This window comes from Gymnoscopelus braueri (assembly GCF_963280865.1).
Source record: "Gymnoscopelus braueri genome assembly, chromosome: 24".
In the NCBI taxonomy this organism is placed as follows: Eukaryota; Metazoa; Chordata; class Actinopteri; order Myctophiformes; family Myctophidae; genus Gymnoscopelus; species Gymnoscopelus braueri.
In genome coordinates, this window is record NC_137626.1 from 31,406,691 (window position 1) to 31,428,318 (window position 21,628).

At 41.0% G+C, this 21,628-nt stretch overlaps 1 protein-coding gene across 1 annotated transcript; it reads right to left on the bottom strand.

Annotated features, from left to right (window-relative positions):
- Window positions 1–1,681: 1,681 nt before the first annotated feature.
- Window positions 1,682–20,280, bottom strand: clcn4 (chloride channel, voltage-sensitive 4). The gene is made up of 12 exons (XM_080422198.1): window positions 20,094–20,280; window positions 17,181–17,338; window positions 15,760–15,859; window positions 14,489–14,676; window positions 12,072–12,194; window positions 10,936–11,142; window positions 10,322–10,402; window positions 7,271–7,816; window positions 6,395–6,581; window positions 4,551–4,949; window positions 3,816–4,032; window positions 1,682–1,953 (listed from the first exon to the last, which is right to left on the bottom strand). Exons 1-12 carry the CDS (start codon window positions 20,125–20,127, stop codon window positions 1,863–1,865), a joined length of 2,331 nt encoding a protein of 776 aa, XP_080278324.1. The 5' UTR covers window positions 20,128–20,280; the 3' UTR covers window positions 1,682–1,862.
- Between the last annotated feature and the right edge of the window lie 1,348 nt (window positions 20,281–21,628).

Consider the following 21,628-nt stretch of genomic DNA (forward strand, 5'->3'; position numbering starts at 1 on the left):
TTGGAACATCATTAAAACGTCTCTAGATTCAAGGTGACTTGTGTCCAGAATATCAACATGGCGGGGAGACAATGTCTAAAAAATTAATTAAATTAAATTAAATAAATGGCTGAATTACAAAGGCTATCTATAGGTTCAGCGTTTTTAGAGTTTCATTTAAATAAAATCTTTAGTGTGTGTCCAATAAGGTAGCACGCAGCGAAAAAAGCTGCCAGCAAATACTACTGCTGCGATCAATGTGACTATATGTTAAAAGTGCAACTTATTTTTTTGTGTGTATTTTCAGTTTTAGTAGTAGTGTCAGGGATACAGCAGCAAACATAAACTTGAGAGGTAAAAAAGAGGTTCCTGTAATGTCTAATTTAGGCTTGTCGCAAGACAGTGTTGCTTGCTGAAAACACAACCTATAAGCTCACAGCGCGTTGCATCCGCAACGCGTTGTGAGCTTGTAGGTTGGCTGTTTTCGGCACACAATGCCGTCGTGCGACGAAGTACGAATCAGGCTCGAGACAGATACTGCAGTTTTGGTCCCCCTACTGTACCGGTTCAGGCTTTGTACATGTGGTCTACTTCCCATTCCAATCTGTCATTCAGTCTTGTTAGAGCATTTGAAATGTTAAGTGATAATAATGAACAGTACTGCACCAGCATAAAGCTCATAGAAACATTTCCACAACAGAATTCAATAGGGAGTGTTGAGCACAGAACCACGTGTGACTTGTAACTAGAGCTGGGCCATACTGACAAACTCAAATATCACAATATTTTTGACCAAATACCTCAATATCGTATTGTGACAATATCAATTTTCTTTTTAGCTTTTCAAAACCTGTCAAAAATAGCCAATTTACAAACTCACAACGTGTCGCAATGTCCCAAGAAGAGACAACATTAATGCCATATCATGATATAACGATATACCAAAACACAGGCGATATCTAGTCTCTTTTCACAACATTGTGACCTTATAATCTACCCCACAAGAAGAATCACCAAAAAGAAGAAAAAAACATGTCAGATATCATCACTGTCGGGCAGAAACCTCATATATCCATATGTTTTTTTTGGTAAATGAATGCCCTACTTGACGTCATACTACAGCGTTACACAAAAGTAAACATTTTATGTGAAAGTGGTCTGTGGGTTTTATAAATATTGAACCAACGAAAAGAGCTTGTGACTAAATAATAATGTTTTTCCATTTTCTGAAAAGCTACCATTTTAGATGTTACCACCCGAAAGCAACGATATGTTTGACGATAAATATCTGACGGGGATACTGTACAGGCCATCTCAATCTCATTTACTACTAAGCTTTCCTTGTGTTTCTTCCTGTTTTTTATCTTGCAGTAAAAAGTGTACCTGCCTGCCTTGAATACAAAATGTTCCATTAGAAGCACATTAAAAAGCATGGAAAATGGATGCAGTGGTATTTGTTTTCAACTGCCGGCGCAAATATAGCGGAGGCCAGTTAGGACGGTTAGGGTAGGACAGTGGTTCTCAAACTTTTTCATGTTCAAGGACCTCCAAATTAATGCACTTGGCCACGGACACCCATCTGAAAAGATTTTGTGCCAAGGACCCCCCAAAATGTTTCCTCATTTTTTGAAAATAGCAGATCTACAAGCTCACAACCTGTTGTGAGCTTGTACACCGGCTAATATCCAATAGCCTATTGCTATATTAACTGATTTGCCTGGGGACCCCCCCCCCCACCCCACCCAAGAACCCCTGGGGGTCACTGGACCCCAGCTTTGAGAACCACTGGGGTAGGGTAACTATATATCACTGGTTGCAGTACAGTAGTGTTGCACTATTTACACGGTCCCAAAGGTCAGGGGTTAGAGCTGGTTTTCCTTCATCTAATTAAACATGATGGACTCTGGGTCCTGGTTCATCATCTGAGCCATGTGCCGGAGCACGTCCTTCTTGGTGATGATGCCCAGCAGACGCCTGGTGAAACGTGAGAGAGAGAAAAGGAAAGAGAAGAGGGTGATTATGTAGTAGTGGATTGCTACATGTGAAGTTTTGGCCTTATTATGTGGACCTGCCGTTATGTCTAACCTCATGTAAATACCTGCTGCTATGTGGACCTACCAATCTCTTTTGCACCTTGTGTCTAACCTCATGTACAAAACCTGCTGCATATTATGTACATATCTTTGACTTTTATTTTTGTCCTTGCTCTCCCTCTCTCTGACCCAATCTTTCTTTCTTTCCTGGAAAACAAAGAAATGATGGAGCTTGCACGAAAACTAATTGCACCCACAGATCCACGCCTGTAAACATGTGATGTGACTAATAAAACTGATTCTGATTCAATGAGGGGAAATCGATTTCATTATTCACTTTCCACCTCACTCATGAACAAGTTGTGAACTGTGTTGTGCCCAGTAGTGACACCCGCTGACCCCAGAGGTCATATGGCCTCTCCACACACATGGGGAAACATGCTGGGATCCTCACATACACTCACACTTGCAGCGTGAGCACGCACACCCACTGGAACACACACACACACACACACACACACACACACACACACACACACACACACACACACACACACACACACACACACACACACACACACACACACACACACACACACACACACACACACACACACACACACACACACACACAAGAATGCAGCTGCACAAAAGGGTGCCTTCACATTTCATTGCTGCAAAAACAGACCTTGGACACCAAAAGGTGATATGTTATCTCAACCTTTTTTTTTCAAAGGAAGCACAAACCAGATGTTCTTTTTTAATGAACCATTAGAATCTGCAACTGGCCACGCGAGACCTTCTAATGATAATAATTATCTTTATGTATATAGCACCTTTCATACATAAAATGCAACTCAAAGTGCTACGGAAAAAAAACCCAACTAAAAAACAAGTACATAAAACAGGAGATGATAATAATTTATAAAACAAGCTTAAAAACTAAAAAAATAGCAGATCTCGCTTAAAAGTATCTACAGATTCAGCCATTCAGAGATTCCCTGTCAGGGAATTCCAGATGCTGGGGGAATAAAAACTAAAAGCTGCCTCTCCATTACTCTCAAGAAAAACAGTTTTTCACAGTTTGACCTCAGCAGTTTGCAACATTTTTCCCCATAAGACTGTGAATCTACATTTTAAGTATGATTGATGTGAAAACTGAAATTATGATTGATGTGCACATGTCCCTGGTAAATAAATAATATACATAAGTATCTGAGTGAATACCATACTGTAACTAGCATGAAACGGTTTTCAAAAAGGGATGATTTGGTGGGCAGAGACTTGCAGTGCTCTCCAAAAGGCCATCTGGAAGAGGTGATGAGCACAGGGTGAAACAGGACTATACCTTTGTCATACAGCTATTCAAATGATGGCAGTGGGGTGCCAAAAATATTATTGACTATTATTGCACCTCAAGTTTGTTTGCACGTGTGACTCTGATGCAGCGACGCCATCCAACAGTACTACCAGGGATCATTCATGGGTGTCGTGCATCAAAAATAGCTGATCTACAAGCTCACAGTGGGTTTGCGTGTTTTCCAGGTTTTGCATGACACCAGCACGCAACTAATTATGACTCAGGCTTTACGGTTAGAGAAAATGGGATTGGCAGATCTAGAGAAATAATAAGGTTGGCGGCCACTTGTTTTTGTACACGTCAAGCTAAAGAAAGTGTGAAAAAAAACGGTGTGCACACAAGGTCACACATTTGTGCCCTAAAAAAACTAAGGCCAGCCTTGCCCCTATAAAATTCCAGGCCTGACACACACACACAAAACTTCCTCTAGTTCCTGTTCTTACCCGCTCCTGGTGACCAGGCACTGTCGGAGGCCCAGCTTCCTGAAGATGTCCACCACGGTCTCCATGGGCGTGTGGTCGGTGACGGTGAAGGGGCTGAGGTTGAGGATGCGACGCAGCTTCAGGGGCTGAGGGTTGCTGGCTGGGAGCTGAGGGGCGTCCTCAGTGAAATACACCACCGAGCTGCTCACCACCCCGTCCTGCTTCTGACGGGCGTTCTCTGTTGAGAGACAGAGAACCATGTCAGTGTGTGCGTGTGTGTGTGTGTGTGTGTGTGTGTGTGTGTGTGTGTGTGTGTGTGTGTGTGTGTGTGTGTGTGTGTGTGTGTGTGTGTGTGTGTGTGTGTGTGTGTGTGTGAATACTGTATGTGGATAATTTTTCTCTCTCTTCCCCTTGCTCCCCCTGCCCCCTTCTTCAACTTCCCTTTCTCTTTTTATGGAAATAACTAAAACGATGGAGTGTGTGTGACATTTTCATGTCAAGTACAGCCAAATTGGTACGTATTTGGCCGCAGACCTCCATTTGAAAAGATTTTGTGCCGGGGACCCCAATACAAGAAGATTTTCCAACATTAGCTTGTATCAGCTATTTTCGAACAGCGGAAAAATAATCAATTATACATTTTGGTGTCAATTCGTTGATATATAAATATCACTTTAAATATATTTTCAGTTAATTGCCCAGCCCCTACCTACAGTATCTCCTGCCTAAACTCAACCAAACTCAAACCAAGCTTACTGATAGCCAGGGTGAGGTCCCTGCGCTGCACGAAGCCGATGAGCCTCTCGGACTCGCGCGACACCACCACGGGGAAGCCGTTGTAGTCCGTGTCCTTGATGAGCGTCTCCACGTCCTCCACCGTGGTGCTGTCCTGGGTGAGCACGGCCAGGGGCGGCTCGCTCCGCCGGGGCCTCATGACGTCCGTGGCCAGCGTGCGGTGGGTGAACTCGTCGCGGACGTCCAGGTACGGGTAGCCGTTGAGCTGGATGTGCGACTCGTAGATGCCCTCCTTGCCGAAGGCGTCGGCCACCCACTTGCTGGTGACGGCGGCGGCCATCAGCGGGACGATGTACTCCAGCCCCCCCGTCAGCTCGAACATGATGACCACCAGCGACACAGTCATGCGGGTCACGCCGCCTGGCGGGAGGTTAAGACAATGTACAGTTACTGTAACAGGACATCGACAGCATGGAGATGAGTGTCACTCACCACAAACCTGTGGTTCTCAAACGTTTCATGTCAAGGACCCCCAAATTGACATGTATTTGGCCCGAACCCCCATCTGAAAATATATTTTGTGACAGGGACCCCCAGAAGAGAAGATTTGTGTAAAAAAACAAAATTATTACAAATCTACACAAACACTTTCAAATTCTTAAAAAAATAGCAGATAGCAGCTATTTTTGAATAACCAACGTATAAAATATAGATAAAGTGTTGGAAATGATTGTGATTTGGCTGGGGACCCGCTAGAACTCCCTCAAGGACCCCTGGGGGTTCCCGGACCCCACTTTGAGAACCACTGATCTAAACAGCTCACTCTTTATCACAATAATTAAATGACACTAACCCTTTTTACATAGATTACATTACATCAGATTAGATTATTATTATTGGACTATATTAAAAATGTCACGTTACAACAGCCATGGACACAAACATCTAAATAATATATAATGAAATAATGCAGAGTAAAATAAGATACATATAAATCGTTTTAATTTGCTGCGTAGGATAGAGGTACAGTGCATTAATTTGTTTTAGTGTGTGTGTTTTAAGTGTAGCAATGCATCGATAATTAATGTCGTAACAGAAATAATTCTGGGCACATCAAAGCAATCAAACTACTTATACTACTATATATGTGTGTATACTATATTCTATGTGCATGTATATGCATAATATACATGTACATGTACAGTATGTTGGACATTAAAATACATTACTAAGTGCTTTACCATAAAGGCCCAATCAGCAAACAAACAGCCCTGCCATGTGGAGACATGAAATGGTCTGAAAATAACATTTTATACATAAATATTGTGTTTGATGTATTTTGGGACTGTCTAGGTTGGTAATGATTGTAAACACTGGAATTACAACAGACCTATACTCTAATTTATGATCAGATAACAAAATTCCAAAAAGCATATTTTCCAGCCACCAATCAAACTCTTACAGAATGTAATGTATATGAATGGATTGGGCCCTTAAAGGGGTAGTTCACCCCCAAAATAACTTTTTTTCTATTGATTACTGACCATCTGGAGCCTTGAATTCATAGATATTTTTTTGTTTTTGTCACATTCCTAAGCCAATAATTTGATTATAATAAATGTGTCCCCATTGATTCCGGTAGGAGACACAAATGCATTTGTGTCTCCTACCGGAATCAATGGGGCTACATTTATTATAATCAAATAATAAAGGAAGGAATGCGACAAAAACAAAAAAATATCCATGAATTCAAGGCTCCATGGGGTGAGTAATCAATAGAAAAAAAGTTATTTGGGGGGTGAACTACCCCTTTAAGTGAAACTGCACAGATGAAAAGTGGTCACATGACCAAAAAACACACTCACCCAGACAGGCAGCAGCCCCGACCATGGCATAGAGTCCAGGGGTGACACAGTCAGCGCCGGGTCGGCACCAGTTCTTGAAGATGATCCAGTCGTGGTGGTGGTAGGCCATCTGCTCCACCGCGATGCCCACGATCCGCCCGGTGATAGCTCCCACCGCCATACTGGGAATGAACAGCCCTGCCGGGATCTGAGGGGGCACGTGAAAGAACAAAAATATCAGATGAAGCAATCTCACCTTCACGGCTCTAAATAAATGCATTTATTCTGCTGTATATCCTTCTATCACCAGGATTGCAGAAGCCAGATGATGCACAGCTATGTTTGAAAATGAAATAATTCTTCATCTGTTTGGGAGAGAACAATTTTTGCCTGCTCATGCTTAAACAATCATTCATATGAGACAAAATAAACCGAGCCGTCAACTTGAACCACTTCGTCAAGGTAAGTCAGAGCTCTTTGGATATCAGGGGTGCAGCTGACCTACAAATGGTTTAATGCCAAGGTATTTCCACATCAGAAGGTAATGTAGACCACTGCCTCTCAACATGGGGTCCGGGGACCCCAGCAAAGTGATTAATAGTTAGTAACCAAATGGACCCTTACAGGTCTGCAACTCAGAGAATGCACTCTCTGAGTTGAATTAACACTGAGGGTTTCAAATGGGGGTCTGCGGCCAAATGTATAAAAAGCTGGGGGTCCTTGAAATTAAAAAGGTTGAGAATCATTGATGTAGAATACATTGAGGGAAATGCCTCAAAAACGTCAAAGCCTGTCAGAGGAGACACAGATCTGGATAAGAGCGTCTGCTAAATGCCTAAATTGTAAAATGACAGATTAGACTAAACGTTTTTCCCACCTACGTTCCCCAAGACTTACCTTCATGCCGAAAGTGAAGATGGTGATGACCACCTTGAAGACCAGTGCCAGTGCCAGCTGCCAGAGGGCCGTGTACACCCCCGGGCCGGCGGGCCTGTCCGGTATATCGTCCACGGGCCGGGACATGTTGGGGTTGTTGACGTAGTCGCAGAGTTGGGAGGACTCCAGCGCTCCGCAGTCGTTGAAGAGCTCCGAGATGAGCTCGCTGGTGCTCCGCCGGGTGTAAGGGTTGGGGAACGCCACCAGAGCGGTGATGCCCGTCACGACGATCACCTCCAGCACCGGGTACTTCCCCAGCAGGGTCGTCTTGCGCCGCCGACACCAGGCGATGTTGGCCCGAATGAAGAGGGTCCCCCACAGCCCGCCGAACACCCCGAGGAGGATGAAGGGGACGAGCTCGGCCATGTACCAGGGCGTGTGGTACTCCACGTAGAACAGCACCAGGCGACTGTTGCCAAACGGGTTGATGGAGCGCAGGGTGAAGGCCGCCACCAAGGCAGCGAAGAAGGAGCGCCACAGGGTCTTCAGAGGGAAGTAGTAGCTCACCTGCAGAGACATGGAGGACGAGACAGGGTTTGTTAGAGGATGGACAAGTAGTCACACTACTGACATGATACTGATGGCATGTCATCTAAACAGATGTAGTCCCCAACATGTAGACTAGGGGTGTGCCGATATATCGTCCCGCGATATATCGCGATACGTTTTCGTGACGATATGTATCGTTTTGGGGGAAAAAAATATCGTTTTGATTATTATTATTTTTTTTTTACAATAATAATAATCAGCCATGCAAACAGCCCCGAGGTGAAAAGGGTGACAACATGTTGTTTTTTTTCGGGTCAGGTGTCACACTATTGCCCTATTTGGATTCAAAACGGCTATTGTAGCTGAAAAGCTACAAGTTTGCATGTCTGAATAATGCAAAAACAGAATTATTTGTTTGCATTTGCTTTTTTATATATATTATTTGCTTTATATATATTTTCATAATAAAAAAGTGCGTATCGTATCGAAATCGTATCGAAGTTGTGAGCCCAATATCGTATCGTATCGTTTGGTGAAATTAGTGTATCGGCACACCCCTAATGTAGACAATGAATGAATGAATGAAAGAAAGAAAGATAGAAATTAAGGAGGAAAGAAAGAAAGAAAGACATTAGGGAGGAAAGAAAGAAAGAAAGAAATGCAATACTTAGTCCCCCACTAGCAAAAAGCAGTGACTGAATAGGTTTTAGGGTGATAATTACCTAGTATTGGTACGTGATACACCTGCCATCCCTACATGTAACCATATACCACGTTTGGTCATCAATAGCGAGCCTTATGGTACAAACAAATTTTTTTTACACAGATCGGTCGATCCCGAGAGGCTTTTGTTTTGTCCCAAAACAAAAACATCTATTGCTATCATCTGCCGTCCAATCACGCTCATTTTGTCTAGTTTGAATGTGAACCCCAACAAATTGTATCAGCATATTATGGTCCATTTGTGTGACCTGTATAGCACAGAGCTACTATTCAACCACAGATAACAAGATGAGACAAGACAACAGTATTGAGAATTATTTCAGGAAGAGATAATTTCATCACATCAAATGGAAAATTAACAACTGCTCTGTGATAGTGAAGAAAGGGAACTTGACAAACCACAAAAGAAAGATGAAGGAAGTGAAATTTCAACCTGGAAAATTAACTATTTTCACAAAGCCAGTGGGTAAAGTTAATTTAGCAGCAAGCATTTTGCAGAAAAATGCGGAATATGAAGGATGTGATGGATGTTGCATAATGGTTGTTGTATTCCGTTCAGGGCGGCACACAGGTTTGTGTTTTCTCTCATGAAGGCTTTCTGTCTTCATGTGATAAACAGTCATAGATCACCACCTTGTGGCCTTTTTGAGAATTGCAACCAGCAGCGACCAACCTGACTTGAATGGACTGTCAGTTAGTTCCCAGTGCCAACTCTCACACAAAGGCAATACAATACAGATGATAGTTTTGAGAACTGTTTTGTATTCTTGAAATAAACAGCAACACATATGAAATTGTTGTTTTCACAAAACTGAAGTACAATAATAACTATATTGCACTGCTAAATAGCAGTGCAATATTAGTTATTCTGTGGTGTGTGTGCTTTCACATAACATCTTAATAACCGAAAAAACACCTTCTTTCTTTGTTAATCTTGAATTTTAAAACCAAAAAAACAAAATGTGATTTTCATATGAAACTGAAGATTTGTTTTCACTTTCTTGCACCTCCAAGATTTTCGAACTATCAAACATTGTGTGATTGGTCAGAAATTCAAGGTGCTTGTGAATGTTTAATTTCCGCAAGCAACCAGCAACGTACCATGGACAGTTTTGAGGAAAGGTTGGCTGAGGTTGCACTTCAAATCTATGTGCTATATTTCAAAATAGCCGATCTACAAGCTCACAACATGTCGCTATGCAATGAGTTGTGAGCTTGTAGATCTGCTATTTTCAAAAAGATATTGAAAAAAAAGTGACAAATGTAGAATATTTTTTAAACATTGTAACAACACTAATCTGGTACGGGGGTCACTGGCACAAAATATTTTCAGATGGGGGGGTCCGTGGACGAATAAATATTAATTTGTGGGTCCTTGAAATGAAAATGTTTGAAAACCACTGGTATAAACAGCATTAGGAAGGAAGCCCAAATAAGCAACCACACTTTAGATACAAGTCCAAAAAAACACAATCACCAATATTTACAAGCGACTTTACAGAAAAACAAGCCCAAAGCCGTTTATAATAAGTGCCTAAGCGGACATGGCAATCCTGAACACAACCATATATGGCAAGTAATTTATGGAGATAGATAGCACACACTTGTCCACTGATGAGTGTCTGTCGCCCTAAATGGCGAAATCTCTAAGACAAATAATTACCTCCGAAGGACTTCGGAGGGTGATAAAAACAAAGAGCACTGTATACAGTGGGCCGGGTCTAACGTTCAGCAGTCAAAGTGGAGCCGCATCGAGTATAAAACTATTTTGAAGTATGCTGCCTGCTTTAATGTACCCACCTCTTCCAGACTGAAGAGAACCCCTCCAATAGGAGCTCCAAACGCCACGGACACCCCAGCAGCCGCTGCTGCTGATAGGACCTGTACAAAAACATACAATGTTACGTTTGGTTACAAAACTCGACCTAACATTTGAATAATGTGCATTCCTCCACCTTCCATCACAGCAATTTTAAACATTTGCATAAATCTATACTATATACTTTAAAAAATATATATAATTTCATGACTTATTTTCAACTTTTTACTTTGGGCATGTCATTATAGGCAAAAATGTGCAAAAATAGCATATCTGCAAGCTCTATTCTGCCGCACAACAGTGTACGATGGTGTATATAATTTATATAGCTTGTAGATCGGCATATTTCACTATTTTCATGCGACACTGTCGAACGACTAAGTATAAAATAGGTCTTAATGGGTTACATACTGAATAAAATGTAGCTAAAACAAACCAACCAGTCTCATGTGTCCTACTGTACTGGTTCTCCATTGTACGTACTGGTTAATCCATTGTACGCTCTCTTGAGTTAAATTGACCCGTAAAAGGTCCATGTTGACCGCTGGTGGTCCCCAGACCCAAAATTGAGAACCAGTGTCCCTACTGTACCAACCTCTCGCCTCTTGCCCTCGTTCTTGCTGTACTTGGAGAAGAGGCTACAGAACAGGTTTCCACAGCAGCAGGCCACGTGGACCAGAGGGCCCTCTTTGCCCAGACTGAGCCCAGAGGACACGGCCAGGACCAGGGTCACCGTCTTTATCAGCAGGGTCCACTTCCCCAGGTAGCCCCGGATGATGAACCCGCTTAGGATTGTCTTGATCTGTGATGCAAATAACCCACAAATCACCAACATGTTGGTTAAAAACATTCAGATTCAAGGATAAAACACAGAAGTGCTTTAAGTCAAGGACGTATTTCCATTGTGGTGCAAACAAAAAGCTGGTAGCCCATATGTGTAGCAGTCATAGCTATAAGAGGTTAAACCAAGTTACATAACACAATGACATTGTATAAAATGTATTTAATAACAATTATTCAGACAGACCTTATCCAACAGACAAGTTTTAGTTAGATAATTAAACATTCTCAAATTAGTTTTTATATAGGTGCTTGCTTCAAGTGATATTTTGCTATAGACTATAGAGTGTTAGTTCAGTAACAGGGCAGAAGTACCAGGTCTGTCTCTTAGTGAACAGAAAATGTATTTTCAGGTTGGGTTAGAAATATCATCCACTCAGAGAGATAGAACTCACACAGGATACAAGTGAAATTGGAAGTAAAGAAACAAATAAATGAAACAAACAAAATGTATCATAATAATCAGCAAACTCTTAACCCATTAAAACCGGGAAAGCATCTGTATAACAACTTTAACCATTATTTTATACTTTGGCTATTCAAAAATAGCAGATATACAAGCTCACAGTGCGTCACTTTGTGCCGCGCTATGAGCTTGTAGATCTGCATTTTTTTTTTAAATCTTCAACATGTGTGCAAATCTTTGAATATATATATATATTTTTAAGCAAACATTTTAAGTCAAATATTTGCTTCTGGGGGTCCCTGGAACAAAATATTTTGAGATGGGGGTCGGCGGCCAAATACATATCATTTTGGGGGTCATTGACATGAAAAAGTTTGAGCACCACTGATATAGCGACATACGTTTTTCAGAAAACTGTCAGAATTTAGAAGTACATTTATTTAATCGGCCTCAGGTCCTAATGGGTTTAATGGACCTCTGCTCACCTCAGGGATCCCGGAGCCACAGGCGTACGGAGCGAACACTCTTACTAAGGAGACTGCCAGGAAGGAGAACAGCAGAGCCCACATGATGTACAGGAAGTAGTTCAGGAGGTACGCCCCGGCTCCCTGGAGGAACACCCAAAATATACATACAATACATTAGGGAAATTGACATGGTGTATATGCATAATATACAAACATATGTACAGTCTAAGTTCTGGGTTCAATTCTTGCTAGGGGAACATACTGTTGATTACATTTAGATAATTCATGAATTTTACTTAAGGTTAGGCACAGTTAGTATGGTTAAGCTTTGGCATGGTTTTGGTGTGGTTTATGGTTAGGGTAAGGAACGTTAGGGCCCTCAACCTAGAACTGAGTGTAAACTGTAAATTCTCCTTTAAACTCACAAACATTCGGTTGAATGCTGCTGACTGTTTGTTGCAAGCTCAATTTTCTGCACTCAGCATTGCCATTCTGAACGGAGTGATAATTTAGTGATTGTAGGTTTGAACTGCCCCACTTGCGACTACGTTAGCCACCCCTGGTCCTCTGACTCAGCACTGCCACACTGACAATTTCACTGAGGACGTTGGTTTGTATGCCACTCAGCCAGCTGAGTCATGGTACATTTCACTTTCTCAGGTGAGCTTATAGCAGCCAGACCAGACTTATAATTTAACTGTGGTTGTTTGTTGGTGGACGGGCTGCCAACTGCTGAGCACATGGTAGGTGCGCACTGAGGTCATCTTTGCTACACAAAGCCGACGTGGTTGCGTTGTGTTCAACGCGCCCTGTTGGTTTGCACCAGAAGTGGTTCCACTCAAGTTCCCGCAGGACAATCAACGGTATCATATTGTATTTTAAGATTATAATGTAATACGTTCTTGGCGATATGCATCCTACAGCTTAATATTCCCAGTGGTGGAAGAACTACTCAGATTGTTCACTTAACCCATTTAGACTTATTGTAAACAATACGTCTTTTTGTGACATAAGTTGTTGCTAAATATATAGCAACATAATTCCTGTGTTATGTTTTACATTTTTTGAATACATTTTTAAAAATGAAAGTCTTTCAGAAAACTTGGATTTAGAAGCGGCCTTGGTTGCCCAGACGGCACAGAAAAGCTGGCGTGTAAATTTGAAAGAAAACATTTTAAGTGATCAACTCGGAGATAAATCAACTCTCAGGTTTTCAAAAGTCTGGAGTATAGCCAGAATCTTTCTAGCAATCCACAGTTTCATAAAAGCCACAACCACTTCAGAAACCACATTCACCCTGGTGCACTACTATAGCTATGCTTTTTTTGTGATAGCATGTCACAATGGTTCAAAGTGTTACCACAAACCATTCAAGCATTTTCTAGCACTTCCTTCAGTACTCATTGTATTGCTCATGACTGTAGAAATTCCAAGGTCATCTCAAGAAAATGTGAGGAATGTATAGCACCGGTATGAACCCTATACGATGTCCTGGAAAATAGTCGACTCAAATCTGACTTGGGACCGGTTCTGCTTCTCATTCTGTCTATATATACTCTATGCTATGTCCTATGATTTATTTTCCATTAACATCTCTTGTAAACTCTAGATATAATACTAGAATTCTGCAAGTCGATAACTTTCAATAGCCATTGTGAAAACCACATTAGAATGTTCGGTTCTCAAACTCACCAACCTGAAAAGGCTGCTCTCTGCATGATTGTATGCAGCAAACACAATTTTGCTGATTTGTTGATTAACTATTTCTTTAGCCTGCTGCAACCCTCCTGATTTCGTGTATAAAGGGGCGTGTGTATAGAGCCGGCGAGAGACGGCGCCTGATCCCATTGGTTCACCGATCTGTCCGTCAACCCCCGCCCCGTTAACACAACATTACGAGCGACGCCCACTGCACTCTGGTTGGTTGGGAAATGAAACACTTCCTCATACCCAGTACAGGCTATAGTTGGGCCAGGCTTTTATTTTTTAGCAAAACTAAGCAATAAAAGCCTGGAGATCGAGGCTACTATTTCTTTAGTCGAGGACAACTCTAAACTAATCATTTGAAATAGGGGTCCAATGAATATCATGATAATTCGAAACGTTTGCAGACAAAAATAATTATTAGTGTCACTGTCGGGTTGAAACCTTGTCTGTCCAAAACCGTTACTTTTCAGGAATGGATCCCATGAAGTTATTATTCAGTGACAAGCTCATGGTAATACTTTTCATTGGTTAAATATTTATAGAACCCACAGACAGACTTAGACCAATATCAACCTGGCATCCCTACGCAATGCAACGTGCTGTGAGCTTGTATCTGTTTTCCGCTACTTTTGCATGAAGACTGTGATACGACAAAGTATATAACGAAGCGAATTCATTTATGAAAAAAACATCAGCGACGATATCCTTATCCAAGAGCCGGTTCTGACCTCAGAGTGGCCGGTCATCAGCTCGGCCCATTTCTGCCACTGTGGACACTTGTCTCGGTCGTCGAAGGTGGTCTCGTTAGACGTCCAGCAGCACTGTTCATGACTGTAATAGAACGCTGACAGACACACGCCTTCCTTTAGGTCTGTCATCCAGTCCACCGCCAGGTCAATCACTCCAGCCAGCGTGCCTGAACAGAGGAACACACACGTACACACACACACACACACACACACACAAACACACACACATATTAGAGCCCGACTGATGCCACATTTTTGGGTCGAATGCCAATCTCGATTTCGGAGTCCAACACCACCGATTTCCAATGTTATGACCGACATTTTATCCAAAAGTGCAAAATAAATTCTAATCAGTTAGAAAAAGTTTGATTTGATAAAAGTTTGCCGTCATTATCATTGCTGTAATATTATCTTATTTTTATGTAACCTCTCTTCTTTTTCTTTTTTTGTGTCGTCTCAGCAGCTGGGAAGAGCGGGCGGGTGGGTGGGAGGGAGGGCAGGCGGGGAATAATGGGTATCTATGTATCCTCATGAATGATGACCTTTTATTATCTGGAAAACTCTTAAAAAAACCAATAAACAGATTTAATTGAACATTTCTGTGGACTTGTGAAAAGGGACGCCAGGTTGAAAGTGGTTAACCCTTTAAGACCTGAAACCGATTCTGCAAAAGTCTTCTAAATCCTAACTGTTCTTTGAAAAAAAGTTTGGTTCTCAAACTTTTTCATGTCAAGGACCCCCAAAATGATATGTATTTGGCCGCGGACCCCCATCTCAAAATATTTTGTTCCAGGGACCCCTGGAAGCAAAGATTTGAGTTACAAATGTTTGCTTTAAAAATATATATATTCAAAGATTTGCAAAAAAAAACACTATTTTTCAAAATAGCTTGTATATATATTTTTGAATAGCTAAATAAATCTAAAATGACACAGATGCGTTCCAGGTCTTAATGGGTTAATAATCAGGACACATTTGGCTGAATAGACGTACTCAAAAATGGCCTATATTTCGGCCGTACCAATATATCCATACACAGACATGAGGGTATAAACATGTACACACAAGCTTATGTCTTTGCTTCGTGCTGTTCTATGTATGTGCTGATTGAATCTTTTCTGTCCATTGTCTTAGTCCAGCCACCGAGTGATGCAAAACTATTGTAATTAAGCCGTCTGTTTGTACTGCATGTCTGTACGATGGTAACGTAAAGTTTGTCTCATGATAATCATGTGTGTGTGTGTGTGTACCTGACAGGAGTCCAATAAGCAGCATAACAACCCATCCTGACCAGGCGTCCAACAGGCTCTTAATCAGTTCCCAGAGGCTCTCCTTGCTCTTACTGGTGATCTGATGGAAACAATCACAAGCTGATAATCACCACCCTGGCTAAGAATGAACAGTTTGCTGTTATCTTATAGCATACTGCAGTTAGCTAATTCTATGATGAGTTCAATAATGAGTGAAATACTGCAATGCTGGAATTCTATAACGAGTGAAATAATGAGTGAAACACAGAAAAAGCAATTAAAATCATCACAATCACAATTAACCACTTAAACCCCATATGGGTTCAATACCAGCGTCTTTCCTGATTTCAGTTATTGTGGGCTTTAGCTGAAAATAGCCTATTGACAGCAGTGAGCTTGTCGATCTGCTATTTTCAGCTAAAGCTTTCCCCACAATACGGATGCTGGGGTTCAAGTGGTTTAAAGGAGAATTCCGGACATTTTAAGTGTTATCTTTGATGTGTCGTTACTCACCTACCGACGTAAAAAGTGGCATTGTTTTTTTCCAGAGATTCCCCTGTCGTCATTTTTTCAACCCCCTCCGTTGTCATAATGGGAGCGCGTGGCTTAGGGAAATTCGTCTATTATAACCGATGCAAAGTTATTTTTTTCTCTACTACTACTCATTGTAGAGTCTCATGATAGTCAAACATGCGCTGAAAGTTCCTGAGAGGCTACCGGTAACGCCGAACGATTTAACACTGGTTGCTTGTTTCTTTCCAGAACCTGGCAACTTGGTGTTGCCAGGTAGAGAAAAAAAAATGGAGAAAAAAAATGCCACTTTTTACGTCGGTAGGTGAGTAACGACACATCAAAGATAACACTTAAAATGTCCGGAATTCTCATTTAAGTTTTTCATCTCATGAATTTCTGATTAATTAATTAATAGTACCCAAAGCTCAAAAATACCTCGTTTATAAGCCCCGTCTCGTATGTGGTTAATTATAGCTTCTGCAATGTGGAAATTGTAGCAGTTCACATAGTGATTTCAATTTAGCTTTTTGTTTTTTTCTTTCAATTACTTTCAATACATTTTTCTTTCGATTAATTGCAAACTGTCACACTCAGAAATGATACCGAAACCAAATTAACATTAACAATTAAAATTAGATACTATATCGCAACAGGATAACACCAGCCGCAATAGCTACAGTAATGTGGTGTGTATGGCGCTCGGGCCCGAACCCATCCTGGAACTCGGCCTTCATTGAGATCTCAACTACACACCTGTAAAGTTCCGTGACTGCACCTTGCACGGTTATCACAGTGGACAAAATCTGCCCACAGACGTGTAAACGCCACACCGACTCACAAGGTGAAAACAATTAGCAGGAGTAATAGCAGCCACGCTGTCGTGGGCTGGTAATAGGCTTGATCCAAACCTTGCGGTGGCGGTCTGTGTCTCTGGACTTCTCCCTCAGCCAGTCGATGGTGTGGAAGTCCTCGTAGGTCCCCACGTCCGGGAACGGCTCGTCCAGGAAGTCCATCAGGTTCCCCGTTCCGTTCATCTCCTCGGTGGGAGTGGCGCTGCCGCTCACACCTGGTACAACAGAGAGCATCAATGTGCAATTATTACCCCAATTAAGCATTCATAAATATGCAATTAACCACTTGAACCCCAGCATCCATATTCTGGGGGGAACATTACAAAAAAAATAGCAGATCTACAAGCTCGCAATGCATTGTGAGTGACTCGCTTGTAGATCTGCTATTTTTGGCAAAGAGATTTGTTGTTGACTGAAAAAAAGCTGTACAAGTACAGAGCCAACTCAGGTCCAGTTTACTAAGGGGGTTTAAGTGGTTAACCGCTGTTAAAAATGTAATTATACTGGCCATTGCGACGTTTTCCAAATCGGACAAGGTTGCATTTTAAATGAAAGGCTCCAGTCTTGTGTGCACCAGACCGTATCGTAAACAAGGTATTCTGGGGCTGTGTTGAATTCCCGGCAGACAAATCAAGCTGCACGCCAGAGAATCTTTTGGACCTTTTTGAATATTTACTAAGTATTGGAAACAAAAATAGAAATGTGATTCCTGTACGTTCATGTTCTTTGTCATTGGTCCTACGATATTTATTTAAAGCTGCAATCTGTAACAATATTTGAATGAATAAAACATTATTTTAACCAATCTGTATGGTTAGTACAAAATAACTAGAGGTGGTCTCCCAACTCTTCCGTCAAAAAGACCCTGATGTCGGGTAGAACACCTACTGGTTGGCAAGTAGCACTGCCTGAAGCTCATACGCACAATATCTCCCCCTGGACTCTTAGCTGAATGGTAGATGTTTGGTCTCTCACGCAGGAGATGCTGTTTCGAATCCCATATAGCAACACATAGAATAGACGGATTACGGCTTTCATGTTAATAGGTTGTCACTACTTTACATCTACCAAAGGAAATTCCTTACTAAAAACGAATAATGCGCTGCAATGTGGGACTGATCCTCATATAAGGGGCTACATTTAATTATCTATCTATACAAATTCTGCTCTATCCTATTATATTGGCCAATATCAGTGCTTGGTGTAACTTTTTTACACCAAGGACCAACTTGTGAAAAGATTTTGTGCCAAGGACACCTGGAAGAGGAGATTTATGATTTAAATTATTCCAAATCTTTCAAATTCAAAGATTTTTTTTTAATTATTGAAAAATAAGATCACAAGCGTTCTGAGCTTGTAGATGGGCTATTTTTGAAGAGCCAAAGTATAAAACAGGGTTACAGTGTTTAAACTGATTATTGTGATGCTATATTAACTAATTATGCTGGGGACCACCTGGAACCCCCTCCTCAAAGACCCATGTGGGTCCCCTGGACCCTATTTTGAGAACCAGTGGCCTACTGTAGGCCTATATATGAACCACAACTGTCAGACACACACCTGATCAGACAAGCCCGGGTCTCGTACAACCATCTCCCTCTGGGTTATTACAGATTTCCAAAAGCACATTTCGAGGTGCACAGTCAGCGTTTTCAGTTAAGTACTAGCCAGTTCAGCAGCCTCACCTCTCTATTACATATCCCTATTATATACTGATATAGCCTGTTTTTGTGCGAGCATGGCATGATGATTACATCCCCGAGACTTAAAGACTCAGAGTTAACCCATTAAAACCGGGAAAGCATCTGTGTAATTTGAGATTTTAGATTTTAACCACTTTAACTATTATTTTATACTTTGCCTATTCAAAAATAGCACATATACAATATAAGCTTATATTGTAGATCTGCTATTTTTGAAAATTTGCTTCTGGGGGTCCCTGGAACAAAATATTTTGAGACGGGAGTTGGCCGCCAAATACATATAACTTTGGGGGTCCTTGACATGAAAAAGTTTGATCACCACTGATATAGCAACATAGGTTTTTCAGAAAACTGTTAGGATTTAGAAGACATTTGTAGAATCGGCCTCAGGTCTTATTAATGAGTTGAATGAACACTAAATTGTATTTAATATTTAGTAATTGTAAATACTATATTGTGATTTAAAGTGAACTGAGTAATAGTTGAATTAAACTATTCCTCATTTAGCTAGGGACCCCTTGCAAGAGGTGATGTCCCCTCCTCAGTTAGCCCAGGGGTCTTCAACAGGGGGTCCTCAGAGTTACTACAGGGCGTTGTGAGCTTGTAGATCGGATATTTTCGGAAAAAGAGAGGCAAAAAAGCAGACTAAGTAAGAGTGAAAGGTCAAGTTTACTTAATATTGAAGGTTTAAGTGGTTAAATGTCTGAAAACACACATCAACATGAATCCAACACACACTGATGACAGTGCTGTCAAACAAGTCTATGAAGCTACCTATGAAATCTATGCATAGTTAAAAATAAGATCTATGATCTGCAGGACCCTGCTTTCATCTCTTTCATGCAGCTAGGGGTCCTTGGCCTGAACCACGTTGAAGACCCCTAGGTTAGCCTATACAGTAACACCAACTGTGTACATATAACCATGGTATACTTAAGTAATGGTTGCACCCATTAATTAAGTATAACCACTTATAGGCACTTGCAATTCATGCATATTTCACACCTTAAAAAATTACAATATTCTGAATAAACATGTTCAGTGTATGAGACATACAGGCTGCACATGTAAACATGATGTCATAGGCGTGACAATGCAAAAACTAAGGCATATTAATGGCTTAATCGTTATATATATACCAAAGCTACAGCTGTCTTTACAATAACGTGCACAGACGTTTAGCTCTTGCATGTTGTCATTTTTATAACATTATATACATAGAAAGCCTCCATCGTTGCATCAATCTGTGCAGGATCATAATGTTTACCTTCCCCCTGTTCTTCCATCATGTTTCCAGCCATCCAGAAGACGACCACGGACTAATAATTATATTTTTTATGATATTATGTATTTAATGACATTTTTTAGCTCATGTTTAAATAGAAATATAACGAATAATATATATAAATAAATAAACAAGGGTAGGAAGGAAGGAAGGAGAAGGCGTCAGAGATTTCTGCCTTCCCCCCACAATGCACTTTGTTTGTGATGACGTTAGCCATGTATCGCAAGACGGTCGTCTGTCATGACCGTCATGGTTGAACGTCAACATAGTGTTTGCACTTTCTTACTTTTTGGCCCGTACATCTACATACACGGTCAAATTTCTAATATAAAGTGCTTCCCATGGCCACATATATTAAAATTATGTTAGGGCCCTCAAAAATACCAGAATTGTTCGTATTGTTCAATAAAAAGCATTTTAATCCAATTGGTGGCCATTTTTATCATAGTTATAATGTATCAGAATGCAATACACCTCCCAACCGATAGGGTTACGTAGTTGAAAGCAGGTGGAGAAAAAACGGAGAAAATGGCCACCAATCGGATTAAATGCTTTTTATTCAACAATACGGAAAATACGGGTATTTTTGAGAAGCCGTACATAATCATAATATCCAAGGCCATAGGGTAAGCACTTTATATTTGAAATGTGAACGTTTATGTAGATGTACGGGCTAAAAACAAAAAAGTGCAAACATTATGTTGAAGTTCATCCATGACAGTCATGTATCAGGGCTAGTGATGACGTTATTGACGTGCTCACGTTGTGTGGAGGCAGTGTGCACAAAATCACAGTTTGGTTGAAATAATAATAAATCAGTGCGATGATATTTCATAATCATATGAAAGTCAACAAAATTGCCACCAGTTACTGATCGAGAGGGGGAAAAACTAGTATCGTGTAGGCGTCAATCATGTGAATCTATGTGGGGTTTTTTTAATTGCTGCTGTTTGTCATCCAAATAAATTTCGTGGAAAATAGGGACATCTTGTGGTTAGTAAGAAACATAACATGACAATAAATCATAACACATTCTCATTGCACTGTGCTCATACTATTGAAGAATTTGATATGATTTGATATTTGACATAGCTGTTGGCTCAAATGTGTTGTGGTTTATTTATATAATGATAGAGCATCATATCTTTCAGCAAGCAATTAAAATATAGGATTTATGGAACATTTAAACAATATTCAGAAAGTGCCTCCGTGTCTCCAGTGGTCACAGTGGTTTGCAAAGTAAAGTGAAGCTGCATACCGTTCAGATACAACCCATATACCATACAACCCACAACATTCTCTTCATGGTTCCAGTGTTGATTTGTTATCTTATAGTCAATGGGGAAATGGAAAGAATTTAAGGATCAGTGCTTTGCTCCTGTTTCTACAACAAACCTGCTTTTACAGACCCCCAACTGACATGTCTCACACGTAAAACAGACGCCTCTGTTTAGTTGTATTCCGTTTCCCCAGCAACTCCTTATTGGGGGCCCCACACCTGCTCCAAAGACAATGAG

What these genes read in the sequence shown, in the direction of transcription:
- clcn4 (XM_080422198.1), bottom strand. Translation starts at nt 20,127, where the DNA reads ATGGCTGGAAACATGATGGAAGAACAGGGGGAAG. An exon ending in GATGGAAGAACAGGGGGAAG is followed by an intron (nt 17,339 to 20,093) that starts GTAAACATTATG and finishes CTGTTGTACCAG; the next exon opens with GTGTGAGCGGCAGCGCCACT. An exon ending in GGACCTCACCCTGGCTATCA is followed by an intron (nt 4,033 to 4,550) that starts GTAAGCTTGGTT and finishes GTCTCTCAACAG; the next exon opens with AGAACGCCCGTCAGAAGCAG.